This window comes from Podarcis raffonei, chromosome 1 (genome assembly GCF_027172205.1).
Source record: "Podarcis raffonei isolate rPodRaf1 chromosome 1, rPodRaf1.pri, whole genome shotgun sequence".
Classification (NCBI taxonomy): Eukaryota; Metazoa; Chordata; class Lepidosauria; order Squamata; family Lacertidae; genus Podarcis; species Podarcis raffonei.
The window spans coordinates 133,305,527-133,325,062 of record NC_070602.1 but is presented as its reverse complement, the minus strand read 5'-3'; the positions used below and the strand labels follow the sequence as shown (position 1 = coordinate 133,325,062).

The following is a 19,536-nucleotide window of genomic DNA, read 5'->3' as shown; positions in this document are numbered from 1 at the left end:
CACTCTGGGCAGCTCCCAACAGAATATTAAAAATGTGATAAAACATCAAACATTAAAAACTTCCCTAAACAGGGCTGCCTTCAGATGTCTTCTAAAAGTCAGATAGTTGCTTATTTCCTTGACATCTGATGGGAGGGCATTCTACAGGGCGGGCACCACTACCAAGAAGGTCCTCTGCCTGGTTCCCTGTAACTTCACTTCTCGCAGTGAGGGATCTGCCAGAAGGCCCTCGGAGCTGGACCTCAGTGCCCGGGCAGAATGATGGAGGTGGAGACGCTCCTTCAGGTATACTGGGCTGAGGCCGTTTAGGCCTTTGAAGGTCAGCACCAACACTTTGAATTGTGCTCGGAAACTTACTGGGAGCTCTATTGCCGGTTCATTTTTTCATTAGAGGAAAGAAAGAGGAAACCTTCTTAATAGCTATTCTCATAATGATAGGCTCACCACCCTTCCCAACAAATGAATAGATTTCACTGCCATCCCAAATGGTCCAGTTCTAATTTCTATTACATCCTTTAAAAAACCTACGATTCCCAAGATGGGTTATAGAATAAATCTTAAAAAAATTTAAAATACGTATGAAAGAAAACCTAAAAGTTGTAAAATACTTTAAATAAGCAGCATAAAATCCTCAGCCAGGTGCAGAGGAAGGGGGGTGTGGTAGGGGCGGTTTGTACCGGGTGTCACCACTGAGGGTGGGTGACAAAATGCCAGTTTAATCAAGCATCCTCATTTATAATGCATTATAGGAGTCCAATGTGGAAATTACCAGAATATGAATAACTGAATCTAAGCTATCTCTCCAGATAGTGTTGCAACCTTATGAAAGTTGCTCTGTTGCATGGAGACTACCCACAGGTATGCAGTTACACCCCAGGAGAATCCCCTAGACCAGTGTTCCCCAACCTTGGGTCTCCAGCTGTTTTTGGACTACAACTCCCATCATCCCTCGCTAGCAAGACCAGTGGTCAAAGATGATGGGAATTGTAGTCCGAAAACAGCTGGAGACGCAAGGTTGGGGAACACTGCCCTAGACTGTGAAGCTTTAGGGTAGGAGTGGGGAACCTGTGACCTTCCAGATGTTGATGGAATATAATTCCCATCTTCCCTGACCATTGACTATGCTTGTTGGGTCTGATGGGAGTTGGAGTCCAATAACATCTGGAGGGCTGCAGGTTCCCTATCCCTAGGTTTATTGGCTATCATCTAGTCTTGTTAAAAAGCCCAAGCACTAATTCAGTAATTCCACTGTCTCACCTGTGTAGTAGTCCCCCAGTACTAGCTTCTGGAATCTTCCACCCAAGCCAAAACCGAACAGCCACAATATATTCCCCCTCTACTCTGTAGAAAGCCTGCCAAGAGGAACGATATGGTCAGTGGTATTGAAATTTTCCAAGATGTCTTAGAAAACAAACAGGGCTGCATACTCCTCTTTCTTTTATGATAATTCCGTTCTACTCCCTTGCTAATGGTACATGGGGTGCCTCAAGGTTTCATTTTATGCCCCATGCTATTTGACATCAGCATGAAGTGATCTGGGCTAAAGTGTCACCATGATTTGGATTATATTTTGCCCTACCTTCCTTTCCGTCTGGTAGTTCCAGGAGGAGTATTGAACTTCTAAACTGATGTCTAGAGGCTTTTCTGGGTTGGATGAGACTAAGGAAGCTGAAGTTTAATTAGGTAAGATAGAATTAAGATAGAAGATTCAGGTGGCGATCTTTGATGGGTTGCACTTGCCCTGAAGGATCAGGGTCAGTGTTAGAAACTGAGATATGAAAACTAGGAGCTAAATGGCTCCTTAAACCTAGGTTATGGGCGCAACAAGGGAGTGTCTAGGTGCACTTTTTTAATAACAAGAAAACAAAGCTGAAAATGAATGAACTGCAGCTAAAATATTATGTTCAATTTTCACATGTTCTAATCCTTCCCCTGCGCACCCTCCTAATATTCTTAAGAGGGTCTCTTCTCCAGTCTTCAGAGAGTAGCTGGAAGTGGGGAGGCAGAAAAAGGTCCATCTTTCCTTTTACTCTGCAGTTTTAATCTGAAATCTTAGGCCCAGAGCTCAGAAACCACTTGTGCTAATGAAATTCCCTGTCACAAAAAGTGCCTAGAACAATGGGAGTTTCAAACATTGATCAGGCTCACAGCTTGGGTATGTTTCTGGACTCTTCTCTAACTGGATAAGTTCATGTGGTTGCAGTGCCCAGAGCTGTATTCAACCAACTTCAGTAGTACACCAGCTGTGACCCTACCTGGAGATGTTGGACCTCGCCATGGTTACTCACACACTGGACATCAGCAAAGAGCTCTTCCCAGGGCTGCCTTTGAAGATGCCTTGGAAGCTACCACTGCCACGCTCTGCAGCTCCCTGGCTTTTGTCTGGAGCAAGGTGATCAGATCAGATCAGATCAGATCAGATCTCACACTGATATTTTGCCACTTATACTGGTTGCCAGTGTGTTTCTGGGCTCAATTCAAAGTTCTGGTGATAACTTTTAAATCCCTGAACAATATTGGACCAAGTTACTTTAGGGACCACTTGCACCTATTTCAGCCTGCCCATATCCTAATATCTATATCTGAAGCCTGTTGAGATGATCGCTGGTAAAAACTTTTGGGCACAAGGATCAGCACCCTTCTGAGGTAGCCACCATTTATGGAATTTAATTGCAATCAAATTCTGTCACTCACATTTAAAAAAAAAAAGCCCTAAAGACATAGTTGTTTTAGAGTGGCCTTTTGGGATTAAATGTGATGTTGGCAGTTGGATTAGAATGGTTGAGGCACATATCTAATGCTAGTTTTGACCTATGTTAGTCTGTGTCCTGTTTTGCATATCATGGTAAGCTAAACTATGCTTACTGGGATTGCATGAACGGTCTGGCTTCCAGAGATGAACTCACACCTGATCTCCTCCTCCCTGGTCCTTTTAGCTCAGCTGAGTATGGCAGCTAAGCCAATGTTTGGTTTAGCATGTTGGCTGAACCACAGTTGATAGCCAATAACAAATAATGACAACAGATTGTCGTTCATGAGGAGAGAGCTCAACTACGATACTAGTGGTAAGCTTAGCTGCAGTGCAATATCAAGCTGAGCTGAAAGGTCCAAGGAGGAACAAAGTGGATGTGACCTCCCCAGAAACCAGCATGTTTGTCATGGGTTGGCTTAGTGTTGCAAATGTTTTATTGCAATCTGATTTAATAGTTTTACTGTTGTATTTTAATTGATTGACACTGATGTACTTTAGTGATTGTATACCACTTTGTGAGACTGTTGTTATAAAAAGTAGTATAAATGAATGAATAATAAATACAGTGGTACCTCGGGTTACATATGCTTCAGGTTACATACGCTTCAGGTTACAGATTCCGCTAACCCAGAAATAGTACCTCGGGTTAAGAACTTTGCTTCAGGATGAGAACAGAAATCGTGCTCCGGCAGTGCGGCAGCAGCAGGAGGCCCCATTAGCTAAAGTGGTGCTTCAGGTTAAGAACAGTTTCAGGTTAAGAACGGACCTCCGGAACGAATTAAGTACTTAACCCGAGGTACCACAGTAGTAAACAATTTTCTCAGTCACACAATCATTAGGAAACTAATTGGCAATAATACCTGTGTAAAAGTACAGACCTGTTTTAATTTTCATGTTTTGGCATCATCATAGCTGTCAACTTTTCCCTTTTCTTGCGAGGAATCCTGTTCGGAATAAGGGGATTTCCCTTAAAAAAAGGGAAACGTTGACAGCTATGGGCATCGTGACCCCTTTGTAAACCCTTTTGTGTGAAATGCTTCAGCATCCAAGAATTGATTTAAAAGGAAACATCTCATTTGTACTGGAAAACGTTTGATGTAATTAGATACAGAGATCATATCTTTAGAGCTTATGTTATGCTAACTGGTATGGATTTCATATCAGAGAAACAATAGTGCCCTTCAAGTCGAAGAAACTCCTGTGGCCTATGTTATAAAGTTGCAGACAACCACATAATAAAACCTGTTACTACTTACTGTACATGGAGTGTGTGTGTGCCTGTGTAGCTAGAACTAATATATCTGAATAATAACATAAAAGTCTTACTTGGAACTTTTATTCTTGTGTCAAGTTGACAAGAAGCCTTTAAAAACCGCTTGTAAATGGTGTAGAGGTGTTATTTATGATTTAGTAGGATATAATTATGTTAAATAAATAAAATAGAAATTTGCGAGATGGAGTAAATGAAGATAATATAAACCCATTTGGTGCTTGCAATATTTTGCTATCTGTATGTGCCATTTCTTACTGAGTAAGTTCACCTCATGTGTTTGTCATCACATGAGATTTGCCTTTTACATTGAGAGCTCTTTCCAGTAATTGTTTTTATCCTTTTGTCAGCAAAATAATAGTAAAAAAATTACAACACCCAATTTAGGACGATGACTGAATATTGTAACGAGAGTCCATGTAAAAAGAAGAAGAAGAAAAGGAGATATTTGATTTTGGAGCTAGATCTCTGCATAACCTAGTGGTAGAAATCATTCAGATTTGTATCCAACACTGCTGTTCTGCTAGCAAGGAAGACACACATCTGCCCTCCTCACTGCTATACCCCCTGCACACCTTCAAATTCTGTTCCAGAGTGTTGAACACTTTGGAGCAGATTTTGAGGGCATGTAGGTGCCGGCTTGCCAGAGCAGCTTCGTCACGCTGGCCACGTGACCCGGAAGTGTCTCCAGACAGCGCCGGCCCCGGCCTCTTAAGTGAGATGGGCGCACAACCCTAGAGTCGGACACGACTGGCCTGTACGGGCAGGGGTACCTTTACCTTTACCTTTAGAAAGACGAAGTCACATTGTGCAAATGGAATACAGTGCATGCAGTGTTGGATACGACCTTCAGTGTTCTATAAAATAGATGGAACTTCACTAGAGGCATGGATTACAGTTTACAAAAAGGCATGGATTACAATGCAAAAAGGATTATTAATCTCAAATTAAGCTCTCAACTCTGAGTCACAGATCCTAACTTTTTGCTCTTTGACTAGATGAGTTGTTCTTCCTCCCATGAACAGAAACTCTTCCTGCTCACGGAGTGAAAGTTAAGGAACCAAGCTTATGTTAATATTTAGAGAGCTTTTAGTTGCTCAAGCAAGGAGGGAAAGGGCAGATCATGTTGTGCCCCAGCACAACAGAATTTGCACAGTACATTTCATTTCTTTTACAGAAAAGTAATTTTATTGGGTTGTGTCCAGTTGTGTCCCTCTGTCCTACTGTTCCAGTGAAGGCATTAATTGGTGAAAAGGGTGGGGAAATGATTTTCACAGTTTTCCTCTTCAGACTCCTATGCACACACATACACATCTGCCTAGAAAGTTGGGTAACCCTTTGGAATAATGTGGGATGTGGCATGATGAGTTGTAGAGAAAGGAAGAATTTGCAAAAATCACTCCTCCACACCACTCACATAAGTCTTTGTTGTATCAAAGTGGTTTACAATTGGATGTACCCCATTGTATTAAATTATTTCACTTCTAAAGAACATGGCCATAAGAATACATTTTACCCAAACACTAATTTATACATATATACATGAGTTACAGATAGCATTGATTGCTGCATTCATGTTTGATCAAAGCTCTTCAACTCCACTTGCTTTGTACAAATCTAGGAAGACACTATAAGATTAATTGGTTTTTATTTTTGTTTATTTTTTCCGTTTAAAGTGAACTGTTCTTATAAGAGTAAAATAAGCTGCTTTTGGATTTTTTGCAATGAATTCAGTTCTACAACAATGGGAGTATTGTTTTTAACTTGCTACTTACTGCAGTGGTACCTCAGGATGTGAACGGGATCTGTTCCGGAGCCCTGTTCACATCCTGAAGTGAACGCAACCCACATCTGCACTCGCGCGGGTCGCAATTTGCCGCTTCTGCGCATGCGCAAGTGGCGAAACCTGGAGGTAATGTGTTCCGTTACTTCCGGGTCGCTGCAGAGCACAACCCGAAAGCGCTCAACCTGAAGCGTACTCAACCCAAGGTATGACTGTATATGGTATGTTGAAGTATGGCTTACCAGGACGGCACACACATGCTGTGTCCCATAGAAGAGCTCTCAGTATTTTGCTCCTCCCTGGTCCAAAGTGATGCAACAGCTGAGCCAAGGGTTGGTTTAGCATGTCATTCCAACCTGGTCTCATGGTTCTCAACTCATTAACCAAGAGCTTTAGGCAAAGTTTGTACTTGGTCATGGTTAAGGAGCAGAGAGCTTAGTCATGAGCCCAGGTTTGGCTGACCCTAAGCCAAATGTTTACTTAGCTGCTGCACTGCAGAGAGCTAAGAGAACTGGAGAAGAGCAAAGCAACTGTGATGTTATACCTGGGAGCATATATGTTCACACTAAGTCATGGATTGGATGGGAACATAACTGGTATGTGATACTGCTGCAGTAATGGTTTTCTACTTAAGAAATATATATTTAAGGAATATTTAAGGAAAAACACAAAATACTTAATATTTAAATGTAAAAGTGATTTAAATGCTATGAAACTAAGGATACAATCCTATAAACACTTAGCTGGCAGTGTGTCTCACTAACATTAATGATAGTTACTTCTGAGTTGTCGGTTACCCTCTTCATCCCTGGTCAACATAGCCCAATCTATGTATTTACAGACTCGTTCCCTGTTCCTTCAACATATGAAGGTCACATGGGTTTTGAGTGTAGCATAAGTGCCTTCACTTTCTGAGGCATTGTTTAAATCCATACTGAGACTTTCAGCAGGCCAAATTAGGTAATCCCTTCTTAGTCTATTACACTAGAAAGCCTGAACATGTTTTCGCATTATCTTCACTCTGTCATGTGAGAGAAAGCATGGAGCTTAAAATATTATTTGATTTCAGAGGAGTTACCACTGGATGTTTAAGCCTGAGGTACAGCTGTGTGTGTGGTTCCCCTGCCCCCCTTTTGTTCATGTGCTAAATACTCTCCTTTCAAAATAAATTCTTTGTGCAGATTAAAAATTCATATACTTAGTCATTTTCTAACTGAAACCTACAACAGATACTGTTATAGTAAATTTTCTTTTTTTGTCTAACACATGTTGTAGTAGTATAGTTTTTACCTGTAATAGTGAGATATCATTTTCATAATGTGTGTTTTGCTTTGTAGAACTAGGCTTCTCTTGATGAAAACTAAAAGCTCAAGCATCTGAGTACAGATTTATGAAGAGAGTGCTCACACAGCTAGATTGTTCATATTTTAGAAATTTAGTTATTACTCATTTTTTTGAAACCAGAGAGCCGAACTAAAAGTTGGATTGTATACCTCAGTTATTTTGAATGGGGTAGAATTTTTTATTTAGACTGAACTATAAATGCACACTGGAACATGTCTTTCTTTGTTATCTTCTCTGTAGCATTCAGTAAAATATTAATAGCTGTAATGCCACAACATGTTTCAGACAAGTAGGAGTAGTTTTCCTCAAGAAAAGCCTTTATTATTCTGTGTTTGTAACTTTTCTGTAACTAGTTGTTTTGTGTGACAGGTGGGAGATTCAAGAAGGAGATAGTAGTTGATGGACAGAGTTACCTGCTGCTGATTAGAGATGAAGGTGGTCCTCCTGAGGCACAGGTGAGCACAGTGTTTAAGTGATATTAACAGAATGAAAAATTGGTGACAAATGCCACACCGTTACGCCAGAGTGTAAACTGGTGGAATCAGTGCTTGCTCAGTGCTGTCAAAAAAAAAAAAAAAAGCTACACCAGAACCAGCCCTCATAGCCTGTTTCCCATTAAAAAGCCCCTGAATTTGCCAGTAGGAGCATAACCTCCAGCAGCAGAACCAGTCTAGTAATACTATAGGTTTGGGTATGTTCAGCCTTCTGCTCTGCAGAGTAATGATCTGAAGAGCAGATATTATATGATTTTCTTACCCATCACAATGCTTCCCCCTGGGCCTGTTTGTGCTCTGCTTCTGCACCCTCTTTTTGTTGTTCAACTCTTTTCAAGTGGATTTTCAGGTGTGCACAGACACAAACGTGTCATAATAGCATACAAATTAAATACCCAATAAACATGAGAGAGAATGAGTATGAGCCATGTCCATATTTTGACATTGACCCTATTTAAGGAGCTTAAGATATCATAGAATTGCAGAGTTGGTACCCCAAGGGTCATCTAATCCAATCTCCTGTAATGCAGGAATCTATGACAGATGGCCACCCTACCTCTGCTTTAAAACATCCACCACCTCCAAAGAGAGACCGTTCCACTGATGAACAGCTCTTCCTGTCAGAAAGTTATTTCTGATGTTCAGTCAGAATCTCCTTCCTTGTAACTTGAATCCATTGGTTCAAGTCCTACCCTCTAGAGCAGGAGAAAACAAGCTTGCTCCATCTTCCATGTGATAGCCCTTTAGATATTTGAAGATGGCTGTAATATTTCCTCTCAGTCTCCACTTTTCCAGGCTAAACATACCCAACTCCCTCATCGGTTCCTCATAGACTTGGTTTCCAGACCCTCGATCATCTTGGTCGCCCTCCTTTGCATACATTCCAGTTTGTCAATATTGTGCCCAGAATTGGACACAGTATTCCAGGTGTGCCCTGACCAAGGCAGAATAGAGTGGCTCTGTTACTTCCCTTGATCAGAACGCCATACTTCTGTTGATGCAGCCTAGAATAGCATTAGCTTTTTTTTTGCCGCTGCACCACACTGTTGTCTCATTTTCAGCTTGTGGTCTACGACCCCTAAATCCTTTCCACATGTATTACTGGTAAGCCAGGTGTCCCCCATTTTATATTTGTGCAGATGATTTTTTCTGCCTAAGTGTAGAACCTTGCATTTGTCCCTATTGAATTTCATTTTGTTAGTTTTGGCTCAGTTCCTCAATCTGTTAAAGTAATCTTGAACCCCGATTCTGCCTTCTGTGACATTGACCTCCGCTCCCAGTTTGGTGTAATCTGCAAATTCGATGAGCATCCCCTCCACTCCTTTATCTAAGTTGTTTATAAAGATGTTGAACAACAATGGGCCCAGGAAGGAACCACTTTTCACTTTTCTCCAGGATGAGGAAGAACTGTTAGTGAGCACTATTTGGGTTTGGTCAGTCAACCAGCTACAAATCTACCTAACAGCTATCCAGTCCACAATTTACCAGCTTCTCCACAATAAGATCACGGGGGACTTCGTCAAACGCCATACTTAAATCAAGATACACTGCATCCACAGCATTCCTCTGATCTACCAAGCTCTAAATCTCAGACAATATGTGAACGTTCATAATAGGACCATTGTTCTAGCTGTTTTAACTGTTCATAATTTGTGTGGGTTTTTGTAGCTATTTGTTTTTGTTGAGGAAAGGGTGATGTGTCTTGGAGGAAAGGAGCTATGCAGGCTGTGAGGGGATTATAGTGGTTTGAGGTTAGGAGGAGCTGTGAGTTGAGAGGTGGAGCAGGCTGTGTAAAGGGCACATCACACAGGCAGTTAGTGACTGCCTTGTGCCAGCCCTTCCTCCAGTCTGAGGAATTGCAGTTGTTTTATCAGCCAGCCTTTGAACCTGAGGCAGCTGTTGTTGAATGCCTGTTCAGCTCTGAATAAGACTCATCCATGATTTGATGTATATCACTGAGACCTGGGTGAGTGAGCAGAGTTCAGTTGGTCTCTCTCTCTCTTTTTCTCTCTTTCCAGTTGAAGGAAGGGATCTAGAGTATGTGTTTTTGGCACTGGGCAGTTGGGTCAGATTACAGATTTTGTTGGTTTACCGCCTACCTTGCTGCCTAGCAGTCTCCCTATCTGAGCTGAGAGAACTGGTTTCGGAGGTGGTGTTGAGAATTCCCAGATTGCTAGTTCAAGGGAACTTCAACTGATGCCTTTTTAACATATCTTTAAGTGCCAGGCAAAATCATTCCTCTTCTCTCAGGCCTTTGACTCATTAAACAACCTATGGCCTTTCAAACTGTGTGTGTGGGAGTGGTCATTGTTTTTGCTTGTTGTTAATGTATTTTTTTGTTTTTGTATTTATATTTTAAACTGCCATGTCATCTTCAGATAAAGGATGGCTAAATAAATAAATGACAAGGATCTACAAATAAGGACAAAAAGCAGTATTGTAATTCCGTACCAAAATATATGTTACGCTTGTAAAATGCCGCACACATATGTCAAGAAACAGGATGTGAAAAAATCCAGTTTATAACAGAATGGCATTTTAATACACAAAAACTGAGATTCTACATAGCAGTGCAATAAAAACACTTACACAGTAAACATCCAGTTTACTGGATGTTGACTATAATTATTCACTGCACTGCAGAAATATACTAAAAGTAACTAGTTATACTGTGGTGGATACCAGCCTTGACAAAGCATGGGTGTCACAATCAAATTGTGCATATCTATTGTTGCTTCAGTAAAAAAATCAAATCAAAACACTTGGGGGGGGCATTGAGAAGTTTTTTTGTAAGCAAGGTGCTTTTTTGATTAGGAAATGTAATTAACCAAGAGTAGTTCTTTATGCGAGCTGGGTATTTATGGTTTGAGTTGTGTTAAAGATTATAGAATGCATGCACCCTCAGCACATCATCTGATAACACAGTCTACAGTCCTGCTGGCTTCAGGGGTCAATAGAACTGAAACCTGCCTCCTCACCCATGAGCTGAGGTCACCCTGTGATGCCAATTGATAAACAGTTTGGCATGGGTTGGGGAAAATCCCCCATCCCTGTCCTAAATCCTTGATATCTGAAATCAGCCACTGCATATCAGTATTTGCTATCACACTCCTAATAACAGAATGGTGTATATTCTAAAATGTCACTTGAATTATTTGACATGAGTCCAAATACATACAGTAGGGGGTTGGTACCAACTGGTATATTACCCAGTCCAGCATATGCTAGTGTTTGGTTGTTGTTGTTGTTGTTTTTTAAAAAAATAATATTCTGTACTGATCCTGTGGAAGAGTGCAGTGGGCTGTTGCAGCACCATGGAGAGCTCCTACTAAGCTGTGCCTACTGAGTTTAAACAATTGGTAGCATGTCTACTCCTGAAGAAGCTACCCTGGACCCTGGGATTTATAGCAGCTATTGCCCAGTCACGAATACAAGCTTCTGGGGTAAGTTGGTGGAGAGAGTGGTGGTACAACAGTCACTGGAGATCCACTGGACTGGCAGGCTAGCATAGTTCATGGAGTCTGGTGGAAAGAACCTGGGAGTGTTCTGGTTTCAGATCTTAGGAGCCCTGGTGTTTTGAGATCAGGTTCAGTGATTCCCCTGATCACTAGATCTGGCATAATTCCTAACTTTATCATGGTAGATAAATTTCTTCCTCTGGATTTGATGTAACTGCTAACAATTTATTTGTGATCTGTATGCATTGTTCTATATCTAAAAATGAAATACATTCATGAGTGTACTTAATGGAAACTTCAACTTTGAATGTATAGTATTGGTTAATTTATGCAATAGTGTTATTTCTTGGGACATGAATCTATTCCTGATCTATCTTAAATATACTGTAATTATGTCATAAAGATATCAATTTTTTTCAATGACACGGAATATTTGGGATAAAATAACTGCCCATGGTAATGTCTTTGATCTGAAAATAACGCTACTTGCCAAATGTGAAATATTTTTCTAATACTGTTATTTCTCAATAAATTAAGAAATTAGTATTTTTCTTTTAATTCTATCTTTGACTTAAGTGTATTTCCAAAATCACTATAGCATGTTTCGGTGAATACAGTGGTACCTCTGGTTGCAAACTTAATTCGTTCCAGCTAATGGAGCTCCCCGCTGTTGCCACACTGCTGGAGCACGATTTCTGTTCTCATCCTGGGGCGAAGTTCTCAAACCAAGGTACTACTTCTGGGGTAGCAGAGTCGGTAACCCAAAGTGTTTGTAACCCAAGGTACCACTGTAGTTGTATATAACAAACTTTTGACTAAAGTCGTTCACTCATACTAGATTAATATGTACATATAAAGCATGCAACATGCATGAAGGGAACAGAATATTTAATAAAGTCTTCTACGCATTTACCGAGTAGAGCAGTGTTTTATTCTGATCTTGAAATGTTGGGCCTGCTAAGTGGAGGCCATGTATGGCTAGAACCTTAGGGTATGGATTGATCAGAAAACTAATACCATGTTTGTTGATTGTTCCTTTATTTTGGGTCACACACCCCTTCCCCTTCATTTTTTTGGCAGATACTTTCAGTTTTATCAAAATGAGGGTTTAACCCTGGCTGCCTTGCTTCGCTATTCCTCCTACAGTAATAATTTACTCTGGTTCATTTGAATCCTGTAATCTAGAACTATTGTGATCACCACTGAACTATAAATTGCCATCTCAATATAAGTGTGTTCAACATCAAAGTGCAGGTGTAACACTGTTTCCTGTTCTAAAACAAAGGGTTGTTGTATAGTGATAGAACCGAACCAGTTCGCTTAGAAGTACTGGGAGGGAACACTTCCATCCTGCAAGTACCTGTGCCACCAAAAAGCCACTCCAAAGGGACATTGGCAACAGGAAAATTCCCTTCCTTGAATTTTCCTAAGTTAACTTAGGATCCATGCCTTTGTGTTAATGCTCACAATCATATGGTTTCTAGAGCACGTGTGTTCGGCATGTTTCAGGGTGTTATTAAGAGTTACATAACATGACATTCTGTCCTGGCATTATTCTAGTAGCACATTTCTGTTTCACTCTTCTGATTTGCTGAGGACAGTACAGTCATACCTTGGTTCTCCCGAACACTGCAAACTCGGCAGTAAATGTTCTGGTTTGCGAATGTTTTTTGGAAGTCAAAGGTCTGACGTGGCTTCCGTAGCTTCCGATTGAGTGCAGGAAGCTCCTGCAGCCAATTGGAAGCCACACCTTGGTTTTCAAACGTTTCCGGAAGTCAAACAGACTTCTGGAACGGATTACGTTCGAGAACCAAGGTACGACTGTATACGAGATTTCCTTCTCCACTGTATCAAAAGGAAGCTCTTGTGAGGTAGATTAGGCTGAGAGATGGAGCTTCAAGACTGATTGGGGGTTTCAACCTGAGTTTCCACATTCAGAGTTAAAGCTGCTACACTGTTTTTGCTCCCAAAGTGGCATAGACTGCAAGTGTATGTGTTTAGATAGTCCTCTGTTGTGGATTGACTAGTGATGGTGGATACAGTTGAAAGGATTACATACTATGTATTCTCCCTTGCAAGTGGTATCCTTGTTTCTTACTGTACATACCTATGGACTGAGATCCAACATCAGTGGGACAGGGCAGCACTTAGCTGTGCTCCCATCACCAGCACCACTGCAGCTTACCAGGAGGGGAGGCAGTGGGGAAGTTGGGGCAGTTAGATTGTGCCTGCACCATGTGCCAGCCCCTCCTCCAACCAAAGGAACTGTGCTTCTCCTATCAGCCAGCACTTAGGTCTGTGGCTGCTGCATCTGCTGTTGAATGCCAGGTTGGTTCTGCATCACTGAGACCTGGGTGGGTAAACAGGATGCAGTTGCTTTCACCCACCATGCCTACCTGGGTACATGGTACAGTATCAGGGCAGAGTTGAGGGTCAGGGCAGTTGCAGTGGTCTATAGAAGTGCCATATATCTCTCCAGGCTCTCTGTCCAGTTGAGAGGGGGGATCAGAGTTTGTGCTCCTGGCGTTGGGCAGTCAGGACACATTAGGGATTCTACTGGTTTACCTCTCACCTTGGTGCCCAGTAGTCTCCCTGCCTGCATTGACAGAGGTGGAGTTGAGGACTCCTAGACTGCTGGTTTGGGGGGACTTCCACATCCATGCCGAGGCAACCGGCTCTAGGGTGGCTCAAGACTTCATGGCAGCCCTGATTGCCATGGGGCTGTCCCAACTTGTCCCTGGCACCAATACATGTGGCAGGCTGCACTTTGGACCTTATTTTCTCAACTGGGCAGGAAGAGGGTGATCTCTTGTTGTGGTCATATCACTTTCTGTTGAAATTCCAGACCTTTTCCCCTCTGCAGAGGCAGGGGACATATGAGGATGGTCCTTCCACAAAGGCTGATTGATCCAATGGGCTTCCAGATGGCTCTGGGGGATTTTCTGGCTGATATGACTGGTATTTCTGTTGGAGCCCCATCTGGACAAGGATAGCCTAACTTCTTTTATTTATGCTCTGGTAACATCTAGGTTAGTTTATCTCAACACATTATATATGGGGCTGCCTCTGAAGATGGTTCAGAAACTAGCTTGTGCAGAATTCAGTGGCCAGCTTCCTCACGGAGGCAAGATGGCTTAAGCATATAATGCCAATTCTAGCCTGACTGCCCTGGCTGCCAGTTAGTTTCAGGGCCCAATTCAGAGGTGAGTAGCATCCATTGCTAACATTCATAAAAGTGTTGTGTCACTAAATGTTTACAAAAATATACCTTTTATTGGGGAATAATAACCTGATGACAGGCTAGATTGTAAGGAATAGCCCATTGACAATTTTGGTCACCGCTTGTTTTCAGTGATGTATTGGTGAGAGTGTTGAGCTAGGACCTGGGGGAAAAGGTAGGGCTGCCATACACCTGGATTTTCCCAGACATTACCAGGATTTCAAAGGCAAAAGTGACATCCGGGGAGAGGGGGGATTTCCGGAAGGTGGCGGTTTGTCCTGGATCTTCAGCAAGTAAACAAAAAAATTGCACCTTTGTTCTCATTCACCTTTCTGCAACTAGAAGCAAGTCCTGACCAGATGAGATCTCTGAGCATGGAGGAGCTTAGTCAGAGCAGAAAACGAGGCGACACTTGTTTCCAGATGGCAGGGCAGTGGGTGCAGCTGGTCCCCCTTCCTGTCTGACTCCCTTCGATTGAAAATGGTGTCCACGTTGCTATGGCCTCTGTTCCTTGAGGGTTCCTATTGCTTACTCTCTTCCCGCCAGGCATTGCACTTCGCCTTCAGCCGTGCCAAGATAAGCAGCGCTAGGTCCGTGTGTATGTGGCACAGGATTGGCTGCTCAAGACCCCCAAGCGCTGCTCTGAGAAACCTAACTGGGATTATCATGCAGAATTACAGGCTTTTAGCCAACGGTTACATAAGGAGTTTTCACCAAAAAATCACGTAAAAATCAGGTATAAATAGCTCAACAATTTTGGGGTGTCCTGGTTTTTTACTTTTGGAAATATGGCAACCCTAGAAAAAGGTTCAAATCCCATTCAGCTCATTGGGTGACTTTGGGCTAGACACCCTATTTAAGCCTGACCTACTTCACCAGGTTGTTGTGATGATACAAATGGGGAGAAGAACCATGGACACTCTCTTGAGCTCCTTGGATGAAAGATGGGATATAGATGTAAAGGAAGTGCTGCCTGCTAAATATCTCTCATGTTAAGAGTCTGGTGTTTTTAAAAATATCAACAAGAATTGTTTATCCATGTTCTTTTCCTGCAGTTTGCCACGTGGGTAGATGCTGTTATATTTGTCTTCAGCCTAGAGGATGAAATTAGCTTCCAAACCGTGTACCACCACTATAGCCGTATGGCAAACTATCGCAACACTAATGAAATCCCAATGGTACTTGTGGGTACTCAGGGTAAGTGTTGTCTCATGTGCCATATATCTTTCCTTGAAAAATACTTCATTTAAGTGTTTGGCCCTTGTTCTTTTATTTTTATAAGTAAGTCTTTTGAGAGAACTTTGTTGATCTGTTTACCAATAGTGCCTAGGAGATTTCTAATAGTGTTCTAAGATTTTATTTGTAAAACACCCTTATGCCTGGAGGCGGTTGGAGGATGGATGGCGGCTAATGCATTGAGGTTGAATCCTGACAAGACAGAAGTACTGTTCTTGGGGGAGGGGGGTGGGCGGGCAGAGGACTCCCTGGTCCTGAATGGGGTAACTGTGCCCCTGAAGGACCAGGTGTGCAGCCTGGGAGTCATTTTGGACTCACAGCTGTCCACAGAGGCGCAGGTCAATTCTGTGTCCAGGACAGCTGTCTTCCAGCTCCATCTGGTTCACAGGCTGAGACCCTGCCTATCCACGGACTGTCTTGCCAGAGTGGTGCATGCTCTGGTTATCTCCCACTTGAACTACTGCAATGCGCTCAACGTGGGGCTACCTTTGAAGGTGACTTGGAAACTACAACTAATTCAGAACGCAGCAGCTAGACTGGTGATTGGGAGCCACCGCCGAGACCACGTAACACCGGTCCTGAAAGACCTACATTGGCTCCCAGTACGTTTCCGGGCACAATTCAAAGTGTTGATGCTGACCTTTAAAGTCCTAAACAGCCTCGGCCCAGTATACCTGGAGGAGCGTCTCCACCCGCATCGTTCTGCCTGGACACTGAGGTCCAGCTCCGAGGGCCTTCTGGGCAGTTCCCTCACTGCGAGAAGCAAAGCTACAGGGAACCAGGCAGAGGGCCTTCTCAGTAGTGGCGCCCGCCCTGTGGAACGCCCTCCCATCAGATGTCAAAAAGATAAACAAATACCTGACATTTAGAAGACATCTTAAGGCAGCCCTGTTCAGGGAAGTTTTTAATGTGTGACATCTTAGTGTATTTTTAATCTTTGTTGGAAGCCGCCCAGAGTGGCTGGGGAAACCCAGCCAGATGGATGGGGTACAAATAATAAATTATTATTATTATTACTTATTCAGAATATGTTTTATGTCTGGTCAGTGATGTTTAATTTCTGAAGACTGGGAGCATTTCTTCTTCTTCTTCTTCTTCTTCTTCTTCTTCTTCTTCATTTATTTGTTTGTTTCTATACCGCTTTATAATTTTAATAAAAATCTCAAAGCAGTTTACAGTATATTAAATCAATCAATCAATCAATCAATCAATCAATAAAACATTAGCTGGGCGATGTTCCTCTGGCCTCATGTGGAGACTCTTCAGTAGGGCTGGCGAGTGTGGGCCTCGCCCCCTAGGCCAGATGGAGAGGGCCTTGCGGGGAGCGGCCTTTACACTCACAGCCGGGCAATGTTCCTCTGGCCTCATGAGGAGCCTCATTCTTCTTTTGTCTGTTTAGGATTGTAGGCAAAACAATATGTTTACCCGGTCCGGAACATCAAGATAGGCAGGGTTTTTTTGTGTTGGTGTTTTTTTTTTTTTTTGATAGATGCAAATCCAAGATGTTCAAATTTCCAGTACCATTTAGTTGAATAAAATATATACAAGAAGGCTAATTTATTAATTATATTTGCATTTGGCATTTCTGCATCATGGTACTATGCGATTATGTATTTACAATAGCATCGTATGTTGGGTTTTTCTTACCCCCTGTCACCATAGTAAATCCGCATAGAAGCTTTTGGCCACTATTTTGAAGCATATAAGATAAGAAGAACTCTCATTGTTGCATGATTATTAAATTAACTCTCTTGGATGTGATTTAATTTGCATCCTTGCTTAAAGCCTCAATAAAGCAAATGCTATTTGAGATTGGCCAGCGCAATATACAGGATGTATTTTGTTTTGTCATTTATTTTTATTCTGAAATTTGATGGCAAATTGGATTTCTATAGACCTTGAAGATTTCAGTTCAGGTGCCAGATTAGAGCAAGATTCTATTTAGTGCATCCTAATAGCTTTGATCCCCAAATCCTACTGTGCTTTCTTGTACTTTTCCTTGTACTTTTACGGCAGTTACCCCTTCTAAGCCTGCATAATCTCTCTGGAATTGATTTTGGGGGAGGCGAGAGGAACTTCAGATGGGTTATAGGCATCTCCCCCTCTCTGTTCAAGCAGAGTACGTTCCTGCCTGAACCTTCAGTTTCAGACAGTGACCAACCATTGGGAAGCTCACAAGTGGAACAGAACCCGAGTGTCCGTTGCTTGTTTATAGCATTTGACAAGGAAGGTGAATTTTCCACACTCTTTCAGGGCGTATCTAAAGATATTCCAATACACTAAATATTAAGCTTTGAGTAATGGTTATTCTTGATTCTTTTATGTTGATTTTTAGACTGAACTTGGTGTGAGGGAATGTGCTGCCCAGCAGGGGGAAAATGAATATCCCTTGTTAGTTCATGGAGTGCCAGAATTGTGGCTCAGTGGGACAAAATCTTACATTTTGGCATGCTCTTTGCTGCTTTAGAGCAGCTTTGAGAAGTACCAAAAATATCGTGCAACCTGGTTCTTTCAGTTTCTTTTGATCTGCTTGACCTTTAGGCTAAGGCAAGAGTGAGCAATACCAGGCAACTTTTTAATCTTTACCTTGTTGCATTTAGACAATAGAGTTTGAAAGCTCCTTGTTTATAGAGTTGTCTTTAGAATCTTAATGAGCTCATAAAAAGTACATTCTTAGTTTTGATTGGGGTGTCCAAACTTTTTTCAAAGAGAGCCAGATTTGATGAAGTGAACATGCGTGAGGGCCAACTATTTTGCCTGATATACTTTGAACCATCAAAATTAAATGCAAATTAACAATTTTATGCAAAGTTTATTGCAAACGGCATACTTTTCATTTCGTCTCATGGATGACAAATCTAAACAGGTGTTAAATCACTCTGCCTTTCATATCTGAAGGCCAGATGGAAAAAAAATCCAGGAAGCTGAAATATATGTCAGGAACATTGTAAAGTACATTACATATTATTGGTAATAAAGGTTGTCTGTCAACTTTTAAGTTCAAAAAATATGAACAGGAACATAACACCAGGTATACATGTTGTGTCCAAATATATTTATACTTGATTTAGACCAACTGACATTAACTGAGATTTTACAGTGTATTCATCTCAGTTGGGGAAAAAAACAACAACTTGCCTGTACTAATGTGAAGGGTGAAGCTGAGATCTGGACTGCAGCAAATAGGCTAGATCTGGTTCAAAGACAGTGGTTTTTTATTCGCAAAATGTTATGCAGATGAGAGTCACTTAGTCTTGTCCTCACGCGGTTCTTGTTAAAGTTCATAGCAGAGAATGTCTTCTCACACAAATATGTTGAGCCAAACAAGCTCAGCATTTTCTTAGCCAATGTTCGAATCTCTTGAAACCAGCTCTTATCCAGTTGGCGGTAGAAGTTCACAAGAGAGAGCTGTTGGTGACGACTGCGTAACTCACTGTCACAATGCAGTTCAATGAACTCGAGCTGCAGCTGATCTGGAGCATCATGGGGGTCAACAGAGAATGGAGAGGAAGGAGAAAAGGCTGATCTCCTTTTCAATAGCAGCAAAATCCTGAAAGCTTCGTTTAAACTCCCCAGCCAGAGATGTGATGTGTGCTGCATACCTGGTTGTTTGTGCACTGCTACTGTCTTGTGGAAAACTGTTCATTATTTCCTGCAACACTGAAAAATGTATGGTATTGGGCAGTGTTTGTGACTATTGCCTTTGGAAAAGTTGCATTTTTGTTCCAAAGGCCTTGAGGTGTGAATAAAGCTGGTTCACAGCTGCATCTTTCCCCTGAAGACTCGTGTTCACAGTACATTCAGATGCTTCGTTATGCCAACTAAAAACCCCAAATCAGCCAGCCAAATAGGATCAGATAGTTCTTGCATCGGTTGTCCCTTTGTTTCCAAGAATTCTCCAATTTCCTTTCTGAGAGAGTAAAATTGCTGCAGTGCAGACCCCCGACTGAGCCACCTTACATGGTTGTAATACAAAACA

At 41.9% G+C, this 19,536-nt stretch overlaps 1 protein-coding gene across 7 annotated transcripts in view; it reads left to right on the top strand.

The window, feature by feature from the left end:
• The window catches only part of AGAP1 (ArfGAP with GTPase domain, ankyrin repeat and PH domain 1), a 326,368-nt gene that overhangs the window by 38,395 nt on the left and 268,437 nt on the right, over positions 1–19,536 (top strand). For all 7 annotated transcript variants that reach the window (XM_053362842.1, XM_053362861.1, XM_053362851.1 and 4 more), the window contains 2 exons: positions 7,519–7,604; positions 15,377–15,518. In XM_053362842.1, the coding sequence (XP_053218817.1) occupies positions 7,519–7,604; positions 15,377–15,518 (228 nt within the window). The remainder of the gene's footprint in view (positions 1–7,518; positions 7,605–15,376; positions 15,519–19,536) is intronic.